This window comes from Dermochelys coriacea, chromosome 6, assembly GCF_009764565.3.
Source record: "Dermochelys coriacea isolate rDerCor1 chromosome 6, rDerCor1.pri.v4, whole genome shotgun sequence".
In the NCBI taxonomy this organism is placed as follows: Eukaryota; Metazoa; Chordata; order Testudines; family Dermochelyidae; genus Dermochelys; species Dermochelys coriacea.
The window spans coordinates 91,130,877-91,148,509 of NC_050073.1; the positions used below are offsets into that span (position 1 = coordinate 91,130,877).

Genomic DNA, 17,633 nt, shown 5'->3' on the forward strand with positions numbered 1-17,633 from the left:
AATATCCGTGTTCTAAGATTCCAGGACGAGGGGTTGAATTATACTTGAATGGGGCAGGAGATCTTTGAAGTAATACATTACTGGTCATATGTTTAGACTGTATAATGTCTTTAGACTAGCACAGGCACTTTTAGAACAAAAAAAAATTCCACTTAATATGGTTAGTATATGCACATGGTTATATTTATAGGAATAGCTGTGTTCCATTCCATTACCAGAAGTTTGTATATTTTTATAAAAGACATTTTAAACAAAAACTATTTTTCAGCCTCCTACTTAGGTCTGACATTAAAGGTCTGTGTGAGGAAGTGGATGGACACAACAAGAGAAATTAAGGGAGAGAAGTATGGGGGCGGGGGGGTGGAACCATCTCAGATTAAAGTCTAAAGTGTCAGGATGAGGCTTTCCTTCACAATCAGATATTGGTACCTTGCATAAAGTGTATGTGTAAATATTTAATGAAAATTCTGTGTTGATACCTACAGCCTTTGAAACCAAAAGTCCACAATTCTAGAAAATTTAAAAACACGTATGTTTGTGACTAAAAGGGCAATTATGTTTCATCCAACAGTTGTTAAATTCCCAGTGGAGCCTACATAATCTTGAAAGAGCTTAACTGTCAGCAGTTATCTTTATGTAAATCCCATAGCCAAAACCAAACAGCCAGCACTGGGCCATTGACTCAGAAGTTTAAAAGATATTTGGTTGGCTAGAGTCTTCAAATTGTATCTGCCTGTATCTTCCTAACCTACACCCAAGCTAGTAGTTAAAGCGATGAGCAGACCAGAACTCGTAACTTACACATAGATTTAAAAAAAAGATTTCCTTCTAAATGTCATTAAGTCAAAACATCAGTTCTAGACGTCAGATTTATTTATTTAAGAGCAAAAAAGATGCTGGGATTGCAGCCCAAGAGACTTAAGTCCTGTTTATCCACAGAACATTTATAGCCCAAGGAAAAGCAGAGCCAGCTTCCCCCATCAATGTTTTTCATCCCATTTTAGAGATGAGAGGGGAAGTCAGTCTCCATGGCCCATCCAGCCCTTGGCCATTGCTGAAGCTGACAACATGAATGCTAAACAAAACTCCTTTTAGACCAGTGCCTCCCTTATCCCTGCTGTAATCTGCCCATGCCCCCTCGTGAGCAGAGCCATGGCTGGGAGCTATGACTGAGGCCAGGAACCGGCAGCTAAGGCTGGAAGTGGAGGTGCGGCTGGATCGGGGCTGGGTGGCGCTCCCTTCCTGACCACCCTGGGGACTGGCCAAGGTCCTGCTGCATCCCCCCCAAACATTCTTCTGCACCCCTCCTAGACAGGCATTTCCCACAGTTTGAGGACTACTGCTTTAGAGCATACATACCGTTTGCCCTTTAGGAGATCCCTCCTCTGTCAGTTTCTCAAACAGCTCTTTAGCAGACTGGATGTTTTGCTTCAGGTAATCCCCAAACAATAGAGCATAAGACACTTTTTCCATTGCCTTGGTATGGTTCATGTCAGCTGCTTTCAGAAGATACTGATATGCTCTTAAAGAAGAATGTAATTATAGGTTTAGTCACCTTTAAACAAAACAAGTTCTATCAGTAAAGCTAAAAGGTACAGAGGAAACTTTTCACTGCCTCACTCTGTCCTTATTGCCATTCTATATCCATCACTACCTAATTTGCAAGCATTTTCCTTTTTAAACACAGTGTGAGGGGTTGGATCACAGAAACTCCCTTGGGGCCGCCAACTGATGTGCCAAGACTACTTCTGCCCCTGCTTTCCCTACCAGCTTGGGACTCCAGCACCTTGTTTTGTTGAGCCAGACACGCCAGTTTGCTCCAACACAGACCAGGGTCTGGAGTCCCAAGCTGGCAGGGAAAGCGGGGGCAGAAGTAGTCTTGGCTCATCAGTTGGCAGCCCCAAGGGGATTTCTGTGATCCAACCCGTCACAGTGGCATAGTCGAGCAGGATCTGTGCACAGCTGATTGCTTTGAGATACTGGTTGTGATTTTAAATGAGTTTTAAGTTTGGTGGCTGGAGAATAGACAAAGTGGTTACTGGTTTGTTATTTTCTGTTTCATTATTTTGGGTAAGGGAAGTAGGGACAGAAAAGGAAGCAAAATAAGTAAGAGTTACGATCAGAACAAGCTAGAACTGCACAGGTTGCAAATTGCCCAGAAAGGTTTTACATTGGACGCTGCGAACAGGGCCGGCCCTAGGTTTTTTGCTGCCCCAAGCAAAAACATTTTTGGCTGCCCCCCACTCCAGCCCTGGGCTCCCCCCTTCTCCCTGGCTGTCCCAGCCCTCGCCTCTCTCCCCCCAACCCGCACGCCCTGCTGCCCTAGCTCTGGGTTCCCCCCTTTCGCCCCCACAGTGCCATCCCCCCCACCTGCACCCCCCTGCCATCCCAGCCCTGGGCTTGCACCCCCACACCCCCTGCCACCCCAGCCCTGGGTCATTGTTAACTCGCTCCCAGGGCAGGTCATCAGCATCCCGCTCATGACAGTAGCGGGGGCGGAGGCTGCATCCACCTGACTCCTTCTCAGCACCCAGGGGAGCCCTGACTCTGCCCGCTCCCCCCTCACCTCCAGCCAGTCCAGCGCTGGAAAGGTCAGGGTAAGCAGCGGGGCTCCCGGGCTGCGCCTCAGCCCAGGGTCCCTCCAGCCGGGGCTCCGGCCTCCAGGGCCGGCTGGCTATTGGGAGGGCAGAGCCCGGGGGACCGCCCCAGCAGGGGGCTGAGGAGCCGGGGCAGGGCAGCCCCAGAGTGAGCGGCCAGCGGGGAGCAGAGCCTCGGAGAGCGGGACACAGGCCCTGCACGGCAGCGCCCCGCACACTGGTCCCCTCTATGGCCATGCTGCTGCTGCTGCTCCTGGCCGCCCAGCCGTAGCCCCTGGGCGGCTCAGGCCACTTTGCCCAGCCCCGGCTGCAGCACTGGGAGGCGGCCGCCCTGCAGCACTTTCAGGCAGCTCCATGCGCCCCACGGAGTGGGCCCCAGCCCGAGTGTCCTGCGCTCCATGTGTCGGAGCCCGCTGGATGGCTCGGCTGGCGGTGCGAACCACAGCGGCCCCAGGGCTCCCCCTGTGCTGCTGCTGGACCCCAGACTCAGGGCCAGATTTGGCCACCCACTGTGGCTCTTCCACCTGGACTTCAGCATCAGCTTGGGGTCAGGACCAGCATCCACCTGGGTGAGCGCCTGCAGGGCCGGCCCCCAAGCAAAAAAGGATAGTCCCAATGCTGTCCCTGCAAATGTGCCACCCCAAGCACCTGCTTGCTTTGCTGGTGCCTAGAGCCAGCCCTGGCTGCGAAAGTCTCGGTCTCTAAGAAGCCTCTGAGCTGAGTGGATACCAGCTTCAGTAAACTGCAGAAGGGGTGTGGCCCAGCACAAGAAAGCAGAAAAATGACTACCAGTGAAGCAGCTACTAAACTAGAGCTGGCTAGACTGGAGGCAAAAGAGAAAGAAAAACAAACATAAGAGACCGATGGAATTAAGACAATTAGTGGAGAGGAGGCTAACCATAAGAGAGCTGTGGAGGCCCAGAAGCATGAACTGGTTGTTATGGAGTTGGAGAGAAAACGCTCCAGCTGTTGGCTCCACTTCCCCAAAAATCCACAAATGAGAGCAACTATGTCCACAGTATGATGAATCCAGCGATACTGCCGAATATTTCATCACCTTTGAGAGACTGTGCACCCTCCATGCGATCCCTGAAGATCAAAAGATGATCACATTGATAGCAAAATTGACTGGCAGAGCTCTGGACATATTCAATAAGATGCCTATTGATGATGCTTCAAACTATGGTAAATTTAAGGAACTGGTTTTGAAACAGTTTCAGGTTACACCTGAAACCTACACGGTTAAATTCACGAGTCTCGAGAAGGGATCTGGATTAAGTAATGTGGCTTATGTAAATGAAATGAGAAATGTGGTAGATAAATGGGTGAGGGGGAAAGACATTACAAGCTTGGAAGAAATGTGTGATTTGGTTACTCAAACAATTCCTGAATATGTGCAGTGACGAAGTAAAACAATATTTGTGAGACAAAAAAGTGACTGCGGTGGTTGAATTAGCTGGGGTATGCAGACTCTTATGAGCCAGCAAGCTGCAATTAAACAAACCACTGGCAGAGGGGTACAGGGTTGGGGGAAAAGTAGAATCACCATTTTACCCTTGGAAAAAAGGAGGGTGGGCGTTCACCTCCCCATTCCCTGTTACTCGTCCCAAATTTCCTGTACAAGCAGAGGGGTCCAAGAGGTATTATCATTGTAAGTCCACTGAGCACGTGAGGAGTAAGTGTCCTTTGCCGAGTGGAAACAGGCAGTAAGTAACACATGAAGCTGCTGCCTCTTTCCACACAGGATTTGTAAAGGTTGCTTCCACACAACCAAGCAATGAGCATATGCATGCTGTTAAAAATCAATGGTAAAGTGCTTCTTGGATTGAGGGACACAGGTGCCGAGATTTCTGTGGTCAGGAGGGACCTGATCCAGGAGAAGGATATATTGCCAGGGAAACTGGCAGAATTAGAGCTGGTGGGTGTTACAAAGTCCTTGCACCTTTAGCTAAAGTACACATGCAGACTAGGAGTTTGCAGGCTGAGCTGATTGTCGCAACAGTGGCACACACTCACCAGCAACCACACACCACACAACAAAACCACTAACCTAGGAACCTATCCTTGCAACAAAGCCCGTTGCCAACTCTGTCCACATATCTATTCAGGGGACACCATCATAGAGCCACACTATCAGAGTCTCCTTCACCTGCACATCTACCAATGTGATATATTCCATCATGTGCCAGCAATGCCCCTCTGCCATGTACACTGGCCAAACTGGACAGTCTCTACGTAAAAGAATAAATGGACACAAATCAGATGTCAAGAATTATAACATTCAAAAACCAGTTGGAGAACACTTCAGTCTCTCTGGTCACTTGATTACAGACCTAAAAGTTGCAATTCTTCAACAAAAAAACCTTCAAAAACAGACTCCAAGGAGAGACTGCTGAATTGGAATTAATTTGCAAACTGGACAGAATTAATTTAGGCTTGAATAGAGACTGGGAGTGGATGGATTATTACACAAAGTAAAACTATTTCCCCATGTTTATTCCCCCCGCTCTCCTGCTGGTAATAGCTCACCTTAAGTGATCACTCTCTTGTTACAGTGTGTATGGTAACACCCATTGTTTCATGTTCTCTATGTATATAAATCTCCCCACTGTATTTTCTACTGAATGCATCCGATGAAGTGAGCTGTAGCTCACGAAAGCTTATGCTCAAATAAATTTGTTAGTCTCTAAGGTGCCACAAGTACTCCTTTTCTTTTTGCGGATACAGACTAACACGGCTGCTACTCTGAAACACCACATTCTGCACTGTTTCTACTACGGAATGATTTCTTTAATGTGGCAGAATCTGTCCCAGGGTTGGTTAGCAGTGAGAAAGACTCTTATGCTAAAAGCCCCCCCCCGTGGGGGGGGAGGTCACATGGACTGCTTGGGGAATAGGAGGGTGTCTCTTAGATTCCTCCATAACAATAAAGAATGCAGCTCTGGGGGCAGGGATGGTTGTGGCCAGCTCCTGTAGCCCTGTGGCTCATCAAAGCAAGTTCCAGAGGGAGAGGCTGGAAGAAGCCAGCTCCTGTCCCATAATCATCTCCCTGGGGGAGGGGAATGTACCACTTTGTGGCAGGGGGCCACCCCAGCTGCTGACTGCCAGGAAGTTGCAGGTCAGCAGGGGACAGGGCCTGCCCTGGGGTGCACAGAGACACGTGTCCTGAAGGTGGAATTTTGGGTCCTGGTGACTACTGCCGTGGGAACAGATCCCAAGGACTCTGTAGCTGGAAGCAAGCCCAACCTGAGTGGGGGTGGGGAGGGGGGGGAATTTTGCTGGCCCATGAAGGGTAGCTGTGAGCCCACAGACGGACTAGGGTCACCTTCCCTTCTTGGAGACACAGGAGTGTCCAACCCAGAGGGGAGCCCAGAGTGGGAAGCCCGGACAGAAGATGAGGGGGGACTGGAGAATCCACCCACCTTTTGTAGGGAGGATCTCTCCCAGGAGGAGGGTGAAGAATCTGCATTTAAAATGCCAGACCCCGTCCTGTGGATCAGGGTTTAAGGGAAGACTGGGGATCAGATCTCCTGTAAGGGGACATCCCCTCTCCCCCAGCTAGCCTTTTGGGAACTGAAAGTGGGGTGTCCAAAGGGGTCTTACCAATCCAAGGCACCCCATTGAAAGATGATGGTCTTGCTACGCTTGTAAGAAATAAAACTGTCTCTTCAAGGCAGGAGGGAAAAAATCTCTGCATGGGTGAAACTTCACAAGGGAGTGGGGTCCAGCCCAGAGAAATTCCAGGCGCCCTCCCCTCCCCCTCTCCCCCGGGCAGGCACCCTTTCCTTGCCAAAGCCTCATACACAGGCCTGAATTAAAAGCCTTCTCTAAAGAGGCAGAAGAATCTGCATCAGAATGCCTACCAGGGGGCACAAAGAAATGGGAAAATGCATCAAAGCAGCTAAATTGTGTGATCAAAGCCTGTCCACCGTAGATTTGCTGTTAATCTGGTATCTTTTGCCAATTCATCTATGGGTTAAAATAAAGGCGTTAATACTAGTGGTAAAGATGTGGGACATACCTGATTTGTGGAAGAAACTGCTGTACATGCTAGAGATGGTGACAAGACAGCCCCACAAGCATGTTAGTTTTCAGTCTATACCTGTAAACAGGCTGGAAGCTTGGCATAGCAGCAAAAGCACAATAGGCCCATGCTGCTGTGTAGAAGGGGAAACTGAGGCACACCGCCTCATGGCATTGGTGGCTAAACGCCAAGACACTTACACTTTAACAGATATTGCTATCTGCATTCTGTTAGCAATACTACAACCTATTCTCAGGCATCTGGGGACCAGTAACCCCAAAACTGGTTAGAACACTTATGAATGACATCATATGGTTTAAAGGTACTGAAAAGGAGTGTGACCAAAGACAAACAGGGATTTTACATGTACTGCCTACACCGTGGACAGTGTCCAAGTCTCTGGCAGTAAGTTCAGGAGGAGGGTGTGCCGGTGCATCCCATAAGGCTTTATGGAAATATGCTTGTGAATGTATATATGACATAACTGGAATATGTTTTATGCTACATATGCCATGTAACATACCTCTGTAAAGGTTATGATCTACTGAATATATTCATCCTATCTGTATGCATGTGTCATGGTTGTATTCAAAGTTATGAATATTGGCTATATACTTGTTTGATTTTAAATAATCTTAGTAAGGCATTTGGTGAGCTTCTTTAGAAAGGAATTTGCAAGTTAAGTGCTCAATCAAGAAGCACTTAACGCACAATGGATCTTGGAAAGCTCCAGTCCACATAAGAAGTCTACGTTCAAGGTAGCATATGAACCATGGCCGCTACCTGTAAGTTCTGAGTCATGCATGGACATGTGACTTGCCCAAAACTTCATTTTGTAGCTGGATTCTACACAGGGGGAGGGAGGGGTATCCACCCACAAGAGAAAGTCTATTTAAACCCCTGGGAAACCCCTCCATTTTGTCTTCTGATGGCTAACGAGAGCCTCTCCACTCCCAAGGATACCTGAAAAAAACTGGAACAAAGGACAGTAACTACAGGGGGGGGTGAGTGATTGCTGGACCCAGATTAGAAGGAGAGTAGTCTGTAAAAGGAATCTTACTGGAATTCCTCTAAGGGTGAGGTTTTTATCTGTATTCAGTTTTCTTAGACATAAGACTTGCACGTTCTATTTTATTTTGCTTGGTAATTCACTTTGTTCTGTCTGCTATTACTTGGAACCACTTAAATCCTACTTTCTGTATTTAATAAAAATCACTTTTTACTTACTAATTAACCCAGAGTATGTATTAATACCTGGGGGCAGGGGAGAAGGGGGAACAGCTGTGCATATCTCTCTATCAGTGTTATAGAGGGCGAACAATTTATGAGTTTACCCTGTATAAGTTTTATACAGTTTTATACAGGGTAAAATAGATTTATTTGGGAGTTGGGCATCTGAATGTTAGAGACAGGAACACTTCTTAAGTTGCTTTCAGTTAAGTCTGCAGCTTTGGGGCACGTGGTTCAGACCCTGGGTCTGGGTTGAAGCAGACTGGTGTGTCTGGCTCCACAAGACAGGGTGCTGGAGTCCCTAGCTGGCAGGGAAAGCAGGGGAAGTAGTAGTCTTGGCACATCAGTTGGCAGTCCCAAGGGGGTTTCTGTGATCCAACCTGTCACACACAGTATAATATTCAAAACCTCACATGATTAAACCACCACAAATTAAAATATCCATGGGTTCACAATCCTCCACATACATTGTTAACATATAATGCAATATTATTCATGAGCCTTTTTAACAGTTTCCAAAGTCAGACACCTGCTCACGACAGAGGATTTTTTTCCTGTTATTGTTGTTGTTCTGGTAATGGAAGACACCAGACACAGGATCTAGTGACAAAAGTGAAGTTACCATCACCAGTGCTTTAAAGTGGTTTCATAGGTCACATGAAAAAACGGAGGGCATCAACTCGACTATCTTGATTCACTTCAATATTAAATCAATTTAAACCAAAAGCACCAATGGATTCCATACAAATACTGGGCTAAAATGATTACGTAGTTGTTACTGTTGTTGTAATGAAGTGACCAGATTAACCATGAGAAGTTTTTGGGGAAAAGGCCTTTTTGCTAAATTAGTTTTGCTGATTTTGCAAGATCCATGGTTGAAATACAGACAAAAGATCTCTTCACTGTGGTCCCCAAAAGGTACCATTTAAACAGGTTAATGTATAAAAAAAATTTTTTTTGTATACTTTAATCTGTGTAAGATATTAAACTACATTGAATGGTTTAAAGGAAATTGTCTCACTTCTTCCTTTTTCCCTATTTGTTTGCTTTCCAATTTCCCTCCTATTCTCTGCACTTCTTCCTTTCTCCCCTGTAAATAAGTCTTTATGCTTCATGCTCCATGTTGGTTTCTTTCGCACCACTCTCTTGTAGTCTTATGTTTAATATCCTTAGAAAGGTGAGTACAGCGACTTGAAACTGAAAGACCACCGCTACTAATTCCTATAATATTTAAAGCACACAAGGAAGGATGATCTTGCAGCTAAGGTACTGGAATGGAACCAGATTTTCAGAATCCAATTCCTAGCTTTGTCAAAGATGTCCTGCCTGACCTTGGATAAATCACTTAGCCTCTTGTGCCTCAGTTCCCATGTGTAATGTGGGAATAATGCTGCCTTTTGCCTACTCTGTCTTGCCCACACTAAACTTTTGGAGGTCTTTGTATCTTACTGTGTCTATGTAGAGTGCCTTAGAACAAGAGACCCTGATCTCAAATGTGGCCTCTAGATGCTACTGTAATACACGATTTATAGTATTTACAATAAGTCGGAACTATCTGACATTGCTCCTGAAGGAGAAATTGTCATGAGTAGATCTGAAATGGTAACTGGATTTACTAGATGGACGGAGCAAAAAGAAACCAGACTGAGCAGATTGAGAGTTTCATCTCACCCTTGTTCTTCCTTGGTTTCCTCTTTTGCATGTATCCATTTGTGTTATACAAAACTAAATTGTAGTAACTGAGTTAATTAACTAGAACAGAGAATATAATCAATATTTAGCAGTTATATATAGTGCTTTCATGGTAATCAAGCAACCGTAGAGAAGGTCATACTGAATCTTTTTAATCTTTGAAGAAGTCAGTGAGATCCTGAGTTGAAAGGGAAAAAGATTTGAGGAGAGTCAAAGGTGCCAAACAGGCACTGGATATGTCAAATGTCAGTGAATCCAGATATGAGTTTTTAGAGTTCATATCAGGGCACCTGTTACATCCTGCAGGGGCGGTTTTAAGATATTCCTCTCTGCTGCTGAAGTACGTACCACATGTTATAACAAAAAAATTCTACAATTCATGCTTTCAGTATAGGTTAGGTATAGAGAGGGACAGGAATTTTTTGACAAAGTCTTTTTTTGATTTTTAACTCAGAAAATGCTGGTTTGGCAAAAACTTTTCATGTAAACATATTATTCAATGAAACCAGAGACAAGTGGTTAAGGACTCACCAGGCAAAGCATGGACTTGTACCTGGGTCTCCCACATCTCATGTCAGCACCCTAACCACTGGGCTATTGGCTACTCAGGTTGTTGGGGGGGGGAGGTGAGTCTCGTTTTTCATTGAAGATTTCAAAAGGTTTTATGTTTGTCCTGCTTTAGGATGGATTTTTTTTAAATCTTGGAAATCGCGTGTGTGAAAAAACAAAAACAAACAAACAAACAAACAAACAAAGAAAGATTCCTCCTGCCTAGCTCTTGTTACCTGGCTAGAGAAAAACAATGGTGGTTGTGCTGAAGTAGAGAATTGCACTGCTTAGCAGCACAATGAACATTGTTAGAATTATCTGCACACATGCCATGCTGGAAAAAGTCTGGCTACTTTTTGTGGAGCTACTCAAAGAACGCTGTCATGAGTTTCTGCTCCTGTGAATGTTCTCCAATTACCATTTATTCTCAACGCCACATGACTGAATGAAATTCAATCTATATAACTTCTAGTATCACTCAAGTCTAAAACCCAGTGTCTCATTAAGCTGTGTCCTGGTTACAAGATATCATACTAAACCAAGTTATTCATTTTTCCCAAGAAAGATCTATGTTAATGTTTAAGCATGGACTTACTCTTTTTTCTGTGCCTTTTTACTGCTCTCGTTAAGGATTTTCATCCCTGTCTGGTAAACATCCTCTGCTTCCTGCATCTGTCTTCTCTTATTAGACTGCTCTTCAGCTAAAGAAAAAAAAAAAAGATAAGTGGTTTAAATCAAATGCAAGAGGTTGGTCTCTTAAATGTCTGTTTTTGCCAGTATTTATGGCAGATTCTTCCTTGGCCACATGATTAGGATGCTACCAAATTCACGGCCATGAAAAACGCGTCATGGACCATAAAATCTGGTGTCCTCCCGTGAAATCTGGCTTCTGTGTGCTTTTATCCAGAAATCTATACAGATTTCACAGGGGAGACCAGCATTTCTCAAATTTGAGGTCCTGACCCAAAAGGGAGTTTCAAGGGGTTTGCAAGGTTATTTTAAGGGGGTCCTGGTATTTCCATCCTTACTTCTGCGCTGTCTTCAGAGCTGGGTGGCCGAAGAGTGGCAGCTGTTGGCTGGGCACCCAGCTCTGAAGGAAGTGCCCCATCAGCTGCAGCACAAAAGTAAGCATGGCAATACCATACCATGCCATCCTTACTTCTGCGCTGCTGCTGGCGGCAGCTCGGACTTTAGAGCTGGGCTCCCAGCCAGCAGCTGCTGCTCTCCAGCTGCCCAGCTCTGAAGGCAGTGCAGTCACCAGCAGCAGCGCAGAAGCAAGCAGTACTGCAACCCCCACTACAATAACCAATAACTTTCACAACTCATTATTTGGGTCAGGACCCCTACAAATTAAACATCGTGAAATTTCGATTTAAAATCGGTGAAATCATGTAATTTACAATTTTTAAAATCCTATGACTGTAAAATTGACCAAAATGGACCGTGAATTTGGTAGGGCCCTACACATGATCTTGTTATTGCAAGACAAGATACAGAGGTTGTGCTGGCAATGAGGGAGAAAGTTGTCTCAATGGGCTGTTGGTTTTTGTAGCCACCCTTTTTTGTGCATTTGCCTAGTCTTTCATTTATTTTGCTATCACCAGGTTGCTCAAATCATCCTCCTGGAAAACTGGGATAAAAGAGAGAAAATATCCTCAAACACACATATTTTGTCTTCCTTTCTGCAAGAGATAAAAGGGTCATATTCGCGCAGCAAGCCACTAACTTCAGTGGGAAGTATACAGTGAATTCACCATGTAAATCTCAAATTTTATGCATTAAGGTCACTTTCAGTTTCCATGAGCCCAGGAAGTGTGAGTACCACATGATAATGTAGGAAAAGGCATCTATGTCACTAGGATGGCTCTCCCTTTCCCCTTACTTCTACTGTGCAAACCTTATGTTTATGGGGACACTTGCCCATAAGGGATAAGGAGACCATTAAGCTCAGTAAATATTCTTTGATGAAAGAAACGTATCTGGCTACTTACTTTCACAGAAGCCCCACTTTTGATCTCTCTTGTAATCATAGGTTGTTGCACACCAAAGCCTGCCATCTTCCCTCCCATCAGCAGTACACTCTATATACTCCTTCTCCAGGAACAGGAAAGGGAAGCGGCAGGGCTCACCGTCTGCAGTGCCTCCGATGGCTGTCAAAACTGGAAGAGAGGGGAAAAAAAAAAAAGAAGAATGAGATCTGTCTCTCTCACAACGTAGCAAACAAACTGTTCACCATCACAGGGGACTGTTCCCTGTATGCCAGGTTTCCGAGTTTTACTAAGACAAACTCATTAAGCTGCAGTTTCATTATTTATGCAACACTATAAAAAGGGAAATAAAAAAGGGACATTTTAATGTTATCCGTACTATATTATTAGCCGTTTTAGATTATTAAAAGTCTTAAGCTATCAAAGCTAGAATTTAAAAATCTAATTTAGTTTCCATACACTACTTGCTCCTGTATTGCTCTTCACTCAGCTAGGGCAATGAAAAAGAATGATTAGACTGACATTTGATTGTAGGAAGTTTGACTTGTTGGTTCTCATGTATTAACTTGTGCAATACTGCAGTTTGAGTCTCTAACATCATAGAGAAATATCTAGATCTAAATCTCACTGAATTTTTATGGATCTTTTAAAAATGGAGGACATTTCTATTAGTTTTCATGAAAGCTTCTCATTTTATAAGCACTGCCAACTCTCACAATTTAATCATGAGTCTCACAATTTGGTATTTTCATTAAAGCCCTGGCTCCTGGAGTCATGTGAATAAAAGATACTCTTGACTTTAAACAAAAATGTAAGTTTCTAGTCCTCAGGGTTTGAAAGAAAACTTTGAAAACAGGACTCCCTGAAGGCTCAAAAACTAGAAAGCCATAAAACACTTTACATTTTGTTTTTTTTAAAGTGAGCCAAACTTATGATTTTTGAATGCTGGGTGGTATCAATAATATTTTAAAGATTCATTATTTTATAGGTTTTGTTTAAGACTCCTCTATAAAAAAAAAAAGTTGTTTACATACAAGCCTTCTTCAAGAATTACTAGGAACACTGCTATGCTGGACAATTCCAAAGATTTCATTTTTGGGAAGACGATGTGTGAGCAAGTTAGTTGCTTGCCCAACAGTACACACTAACTAGTGGCAGAATGAGTTTTCTTCAGAATATGCACACAGTTATTGGTCAGCCCCAGCAACTATGGCACAGGGGCTTAGCACAACAGTCATGAATAACTGCCAATCCTGGAGCAGTCTTCAGAATTAAACTACGTGTATATTCTATTGTCACCTGCTCAAGTACTGAATTAAAAGATGTCCACAATCAGTGACCAACCAACTCAGCACCTTGGCATCAGCCCTGTTGAGAACTTGGATTTTGTCTGTATTGCAGTTAGTTTTGGAAGGCGTGACAATTTTCTCCATGTCAAGGGGAAGTTACTTTTTTGGCGTTTCCCCCTTCTAACCATGTTAATCAAAAAGCTATGGAAGAATATTCATTCACTTTTTATCAGAATCCTAAATTTACTTAGCATTATCCCCCTAAGCTGGTTTCATATAATACTATGCTAAAGGCTATGAAGTTAGAAAGGTCTTTAAGTACTGGTGACATGGCATAGTAATGAAGGGGGAAAAAATTAAGTCAGCTTAGGTTGCACCTGCTTGGTTAATGAAGTGTAAAACTGAAACTATGATAAAGAACTTCTCTCGCTCAAAGTTGCATAAATAGACAAAAGATGGTTTCATATGAACCAATAGCAATGAACATTTCCCCCTCCTCCACTCACTACTTCACCTTATTGGAACTCAACAGCTTTTTACAGGCCAAGACTAAAGTTCAATGAATATAGAATTTACCATGCCAGATCAAACTACTGGATTCATCAAGTCTGGTTCCTGGCCTCTAGCAGTGGAAAATACTGGATGCTTCAGAGGAAGGCAAATGAACACATAAAATGCACCAAGCAAACCATGTAGCGCTTTAGATGGTGGCATTAGTTTACAACTGCCTCTCTCACACCCCTTATTGCATAGCTATGATATTAGTAGTCAAAACATTCAGCTAGCCATATCCCATTTCCTTATCCGCACCCCTTCTTATTTTTATTTTAAATCCGGCACAGTATTTGTTTATCCCACGAACAGTTGTTTTTACTAACACCTAAAACAATGCAAGATGCTACAGTCCATACACTGTGATAGTGCTGTTACAGGAGAAAAATGGAACCATGAACTTTGTATGAGAGGCAAGTATAAGAGGAAGTTATTTATAAACTTATAAATATTAAGATATCAAGTATGGGCTAATAAGAAATTTACTCAGATGACAATCTAAGTGGCTGTACACAGTCTAGTCTGGGATTCAGCTATCTTGCTATAATAGGGAATGTTCTAGGCAACCAGCTGACGTATTTTTACAGATCAGATTTGAACAATGTGAAAACAAAGCCCTTTCATAGCATTATGATGGTAAGATACAAAGTATCTTAATGAAATTTCACCTTCAGTTAAGAGGCCTGGCTGACTAAACATGATGCTTGAATCTGAAGGCTAGCAACAATTGCTCATACTACTAAAAATGTCTTTTTACTCACTTTTCCCACTTCATTAATATCTTTCATCTCTGTATGATGTCATACTCATCTACAGCAACATCTACAAGTGCTCAAGAAAAGCGCAGAGCATTTTGTATTAGCTACAGATGTTTTATAGAACATCACTTTTTTTTTTTTTAAAGTGTATGGTGCTGGTAGAGGTTAGCAGATGTTATTAGAGGCAGTTCTGCACAATTACTGCTTCCTTTCACTACGCTAATCTGCATTTGTGAAAAGGCATATGAAAAGAACTGCTAGAGACAAAGTGTTGAGTTAAACATTAAGTTACGATACAATCACCATTTTCCATAAGGTTAGATTAAAAGTTAATTTACTCTGGGCACATTAAAAAAGTTGTTTCCTTTTTATGTTCATCAGCCTACATCAGGGATACCCAAATGCCAGCTGCAAGGCAAGGATATTAATCACATGAACTCTAACTTTTCATTACGAGTTAAAAAGCAATTCCTACTCAGCTTCCTTGGAAGATCTGACACCAACCAGGCATGGTTTTTATTTGAAAAGTTACCCTAGTTTATATGAAATAAGGTACTGCCCTACGGCTCCTGAGAAGTTGTCAATGCACAAAGTTGCCTCAATGTCCAAGTTTGCTTCCACTCTCCTCAATTTAACTCAAACCTAAATACAATCAACTATCAGAACAAGACGACCACTTATTGTGTTTCCCCTCTTCCCCATATGACAAAGCTATAATCAGGCCAAAAAAGTGACTATTTCTGGGGAGAGAAAAGCTTTAGATCATAATCTATACTTCAAAGTAAGAAGATATGAGTCATGTTCATGTTAGAACTTCAGGATTTCGATTGTTCTCTCTATTCACAAGTTGTTTAAAAAAAATAAAAGGAGCAAGGCACTCTAACTTGAGCGAATTTTCTTGTGCTGTGCAATCAACAGAAACTATGGAAAACATTTTAAAATGCATCTGAAGTAAATGATATAGGTATTAGCCAACATTACAGTAGGGAAAATTAAGGCTGCAATGACCATTGCATTCTGAAACCTCTATTCAGACAATTGAGACAAATGAAGATTATTTCTGGATCCCACTAATCTCCCAAATTTTTCCAGGTTGATTTTGCTTCTTGCTGTTGGTTCATGAAGCCTGCAAAATTCAAGCACAGTTACCTGGTTTCTGCCTTGCTACATCTTCCAAATTCTTATTTAATAGGTTTGACATTTCAAGAGAGTTAAGCTCCTCCAACATGCTCTCTTCCTCCTCTTCTTGGCTCCTAAAGCTCTCTTCATCTTCAGTGGGAGAGTCTGATTCCTCTGACTCAAGGAAGATCTGACCCGCTACAACACGGGTTCCTGTGGAGCGGTCTCCGACCTGTTCTTCTGAAGGCAAGGAAGTCTAGAGAAGAAGAGAGCAGAATTTAGGAGACTAGTCCTCTCACTGACTACTACTATTCAATTTCTACCCCTTTTTAGTTTATGAAGCCTACCAGGAAACTGAACTTAATATGTTACTTCTCACTCTTGAGCTTAAGATAAATGTGTTGAATTGTTCCTTTCAGCCCCTATTCCCCACTTCCCCTTTAATTCTTAAAAAAGACCAAAACCAGCAACTCTTTCCACAATGGAGATGTCCCAAAACTCTCACACAAAATTGGTTGCTCTTCATTCATGCAGATTGTGCACACAAAACTTCAGCTTATGTGAAAACTGGAGCTTCATTTGTGCTGATTTGGAATGACCTGTTTAAAGCTAAGGCACTCAACTACAGTCTTGGAACTATAGCAGAAGGGAAGACTAGTTCCCTTTGTACTTAAGGGAAAAAAACTATCACAAGTCACAGGAGAGTCAAATTTGGACACATGGACCCAAGTGTTTAGTGGAGAGCTGACTGTATAAGGCTCTCTAATCGGGAATCCTTTGTCCTAATGTCAAACAGCTAAGTAGACTGAAATTTCTCCTTCCAAGGATAAAGCTTTTCCTGTACTATCTTGTATTCCACCACCAGTTCTTGACTTCATATTTGAGATATTCCATCTGAATTGTAACAGGCTTTTCTATTACACTTAGTTGAAAGCTTCCTAAGGGACTTCACTTGCCCTATCAGTTTTGTAATATTAGTGCTTGTAATATTAGTTTCAAGTCTATCACCCTCTGACCACAATTCTTTGTTTCCTCTCTCCTAAAATCTCCCATTTATATTCTAATATTAGTGAAAAATTAGAAGGCAAGTTGTCTATCATTTAGAGCAAAGAACTAGAATTGAAGATTGATGGGTTTTAGCTTTAATACAGCCAAATAAGGAAGGAGAAAGAAATGGGGAAAAAACCATCACACCTAGTCTCTTTGCCTTAGTTTCCTGACCTGTAAGACAGTATAACACCTACCTCACAGATATACTGTAAGGCTAAATTTGTGTTTTTTAAAGCACTTTGATATGCTTTGATGAAAGGTGCGACAAGAGGGAAAATGACCTTACCTCTGCAGTAAATAAACTCACAACCTTAAGCATAAGGAGAGTTGGTCATGGATTCTGTGACTTTCCAGGACCTCCATGACTTCTGCAACGACTGGTGCGGCTGGCCCAGGGGCTGCCTGAGCAGCTCGGGCAGCCCCTGGGCCAACTGCACCAGCAATTGCCCTCCTCCCCAGCAGCAGGAGTTTGGGTGCATGTGGGTGTGGGCTCAGGCATGGGAGAGGGTGAGGGCTCTGGGCAGCGCTTACCATGGGGGGCTCCCCCAAAGTGGCGATGTCCCTCCCTCAGCTCCTAGCTCCACATGCTGCCTCACCGCCCCCGCAGCTCCCATTGGCTGTTGTTCCTGGCCAATGAGAGCTGCAAAGTTGGCACTTGGCGTGGGGGCAGTGCACGGAGCTAGGACCTGAGGAAGGGCCACATCGCTGCTTCTGGAGAACCCAAGGGAGCAGGTAGGGAGCCTGCCAGCCCCCACCCCACCACCACCAGGGCTCCCAGGCCATGC

The 17,633-nt window shown here is 43.5% G+C and overlaps 1 protein-coding gene across 1 annotated transcript in view; it reads right to left on the bottom strand.

Moving 5' to 3' along the window:
* Positions 1–17,633, bottom strand: part of SEL1L (SEL1L adaptor subunit of ERAD E3 ubiquitin ligase) — a 56,086-nt gene that overhangs the window by 25,745 nt on the left and 12,708 nt on the right. The window contains exons 3-6 of the mRNA XM_038405894.2: positions 15,829–16,054; positions 12,084–12,251; positions 10,688–10,793; positions 1,360–1,522 (exon numbers count right to left, since the gene is read on the bottom strand). Coding sequence (XP_038261822.1) covers positions 1,360–1,522; positions 10,688–10,793; positions 12,084–12,251; positions 15,829–16,054 — 663 coding nt within the window. The remainder of the gene's footprint in view (positions 1–1,359; positions 1,523–10,687; positions 10,794–12,083; positions 12,252–15,828; positions 16,055–17,633) is intronic.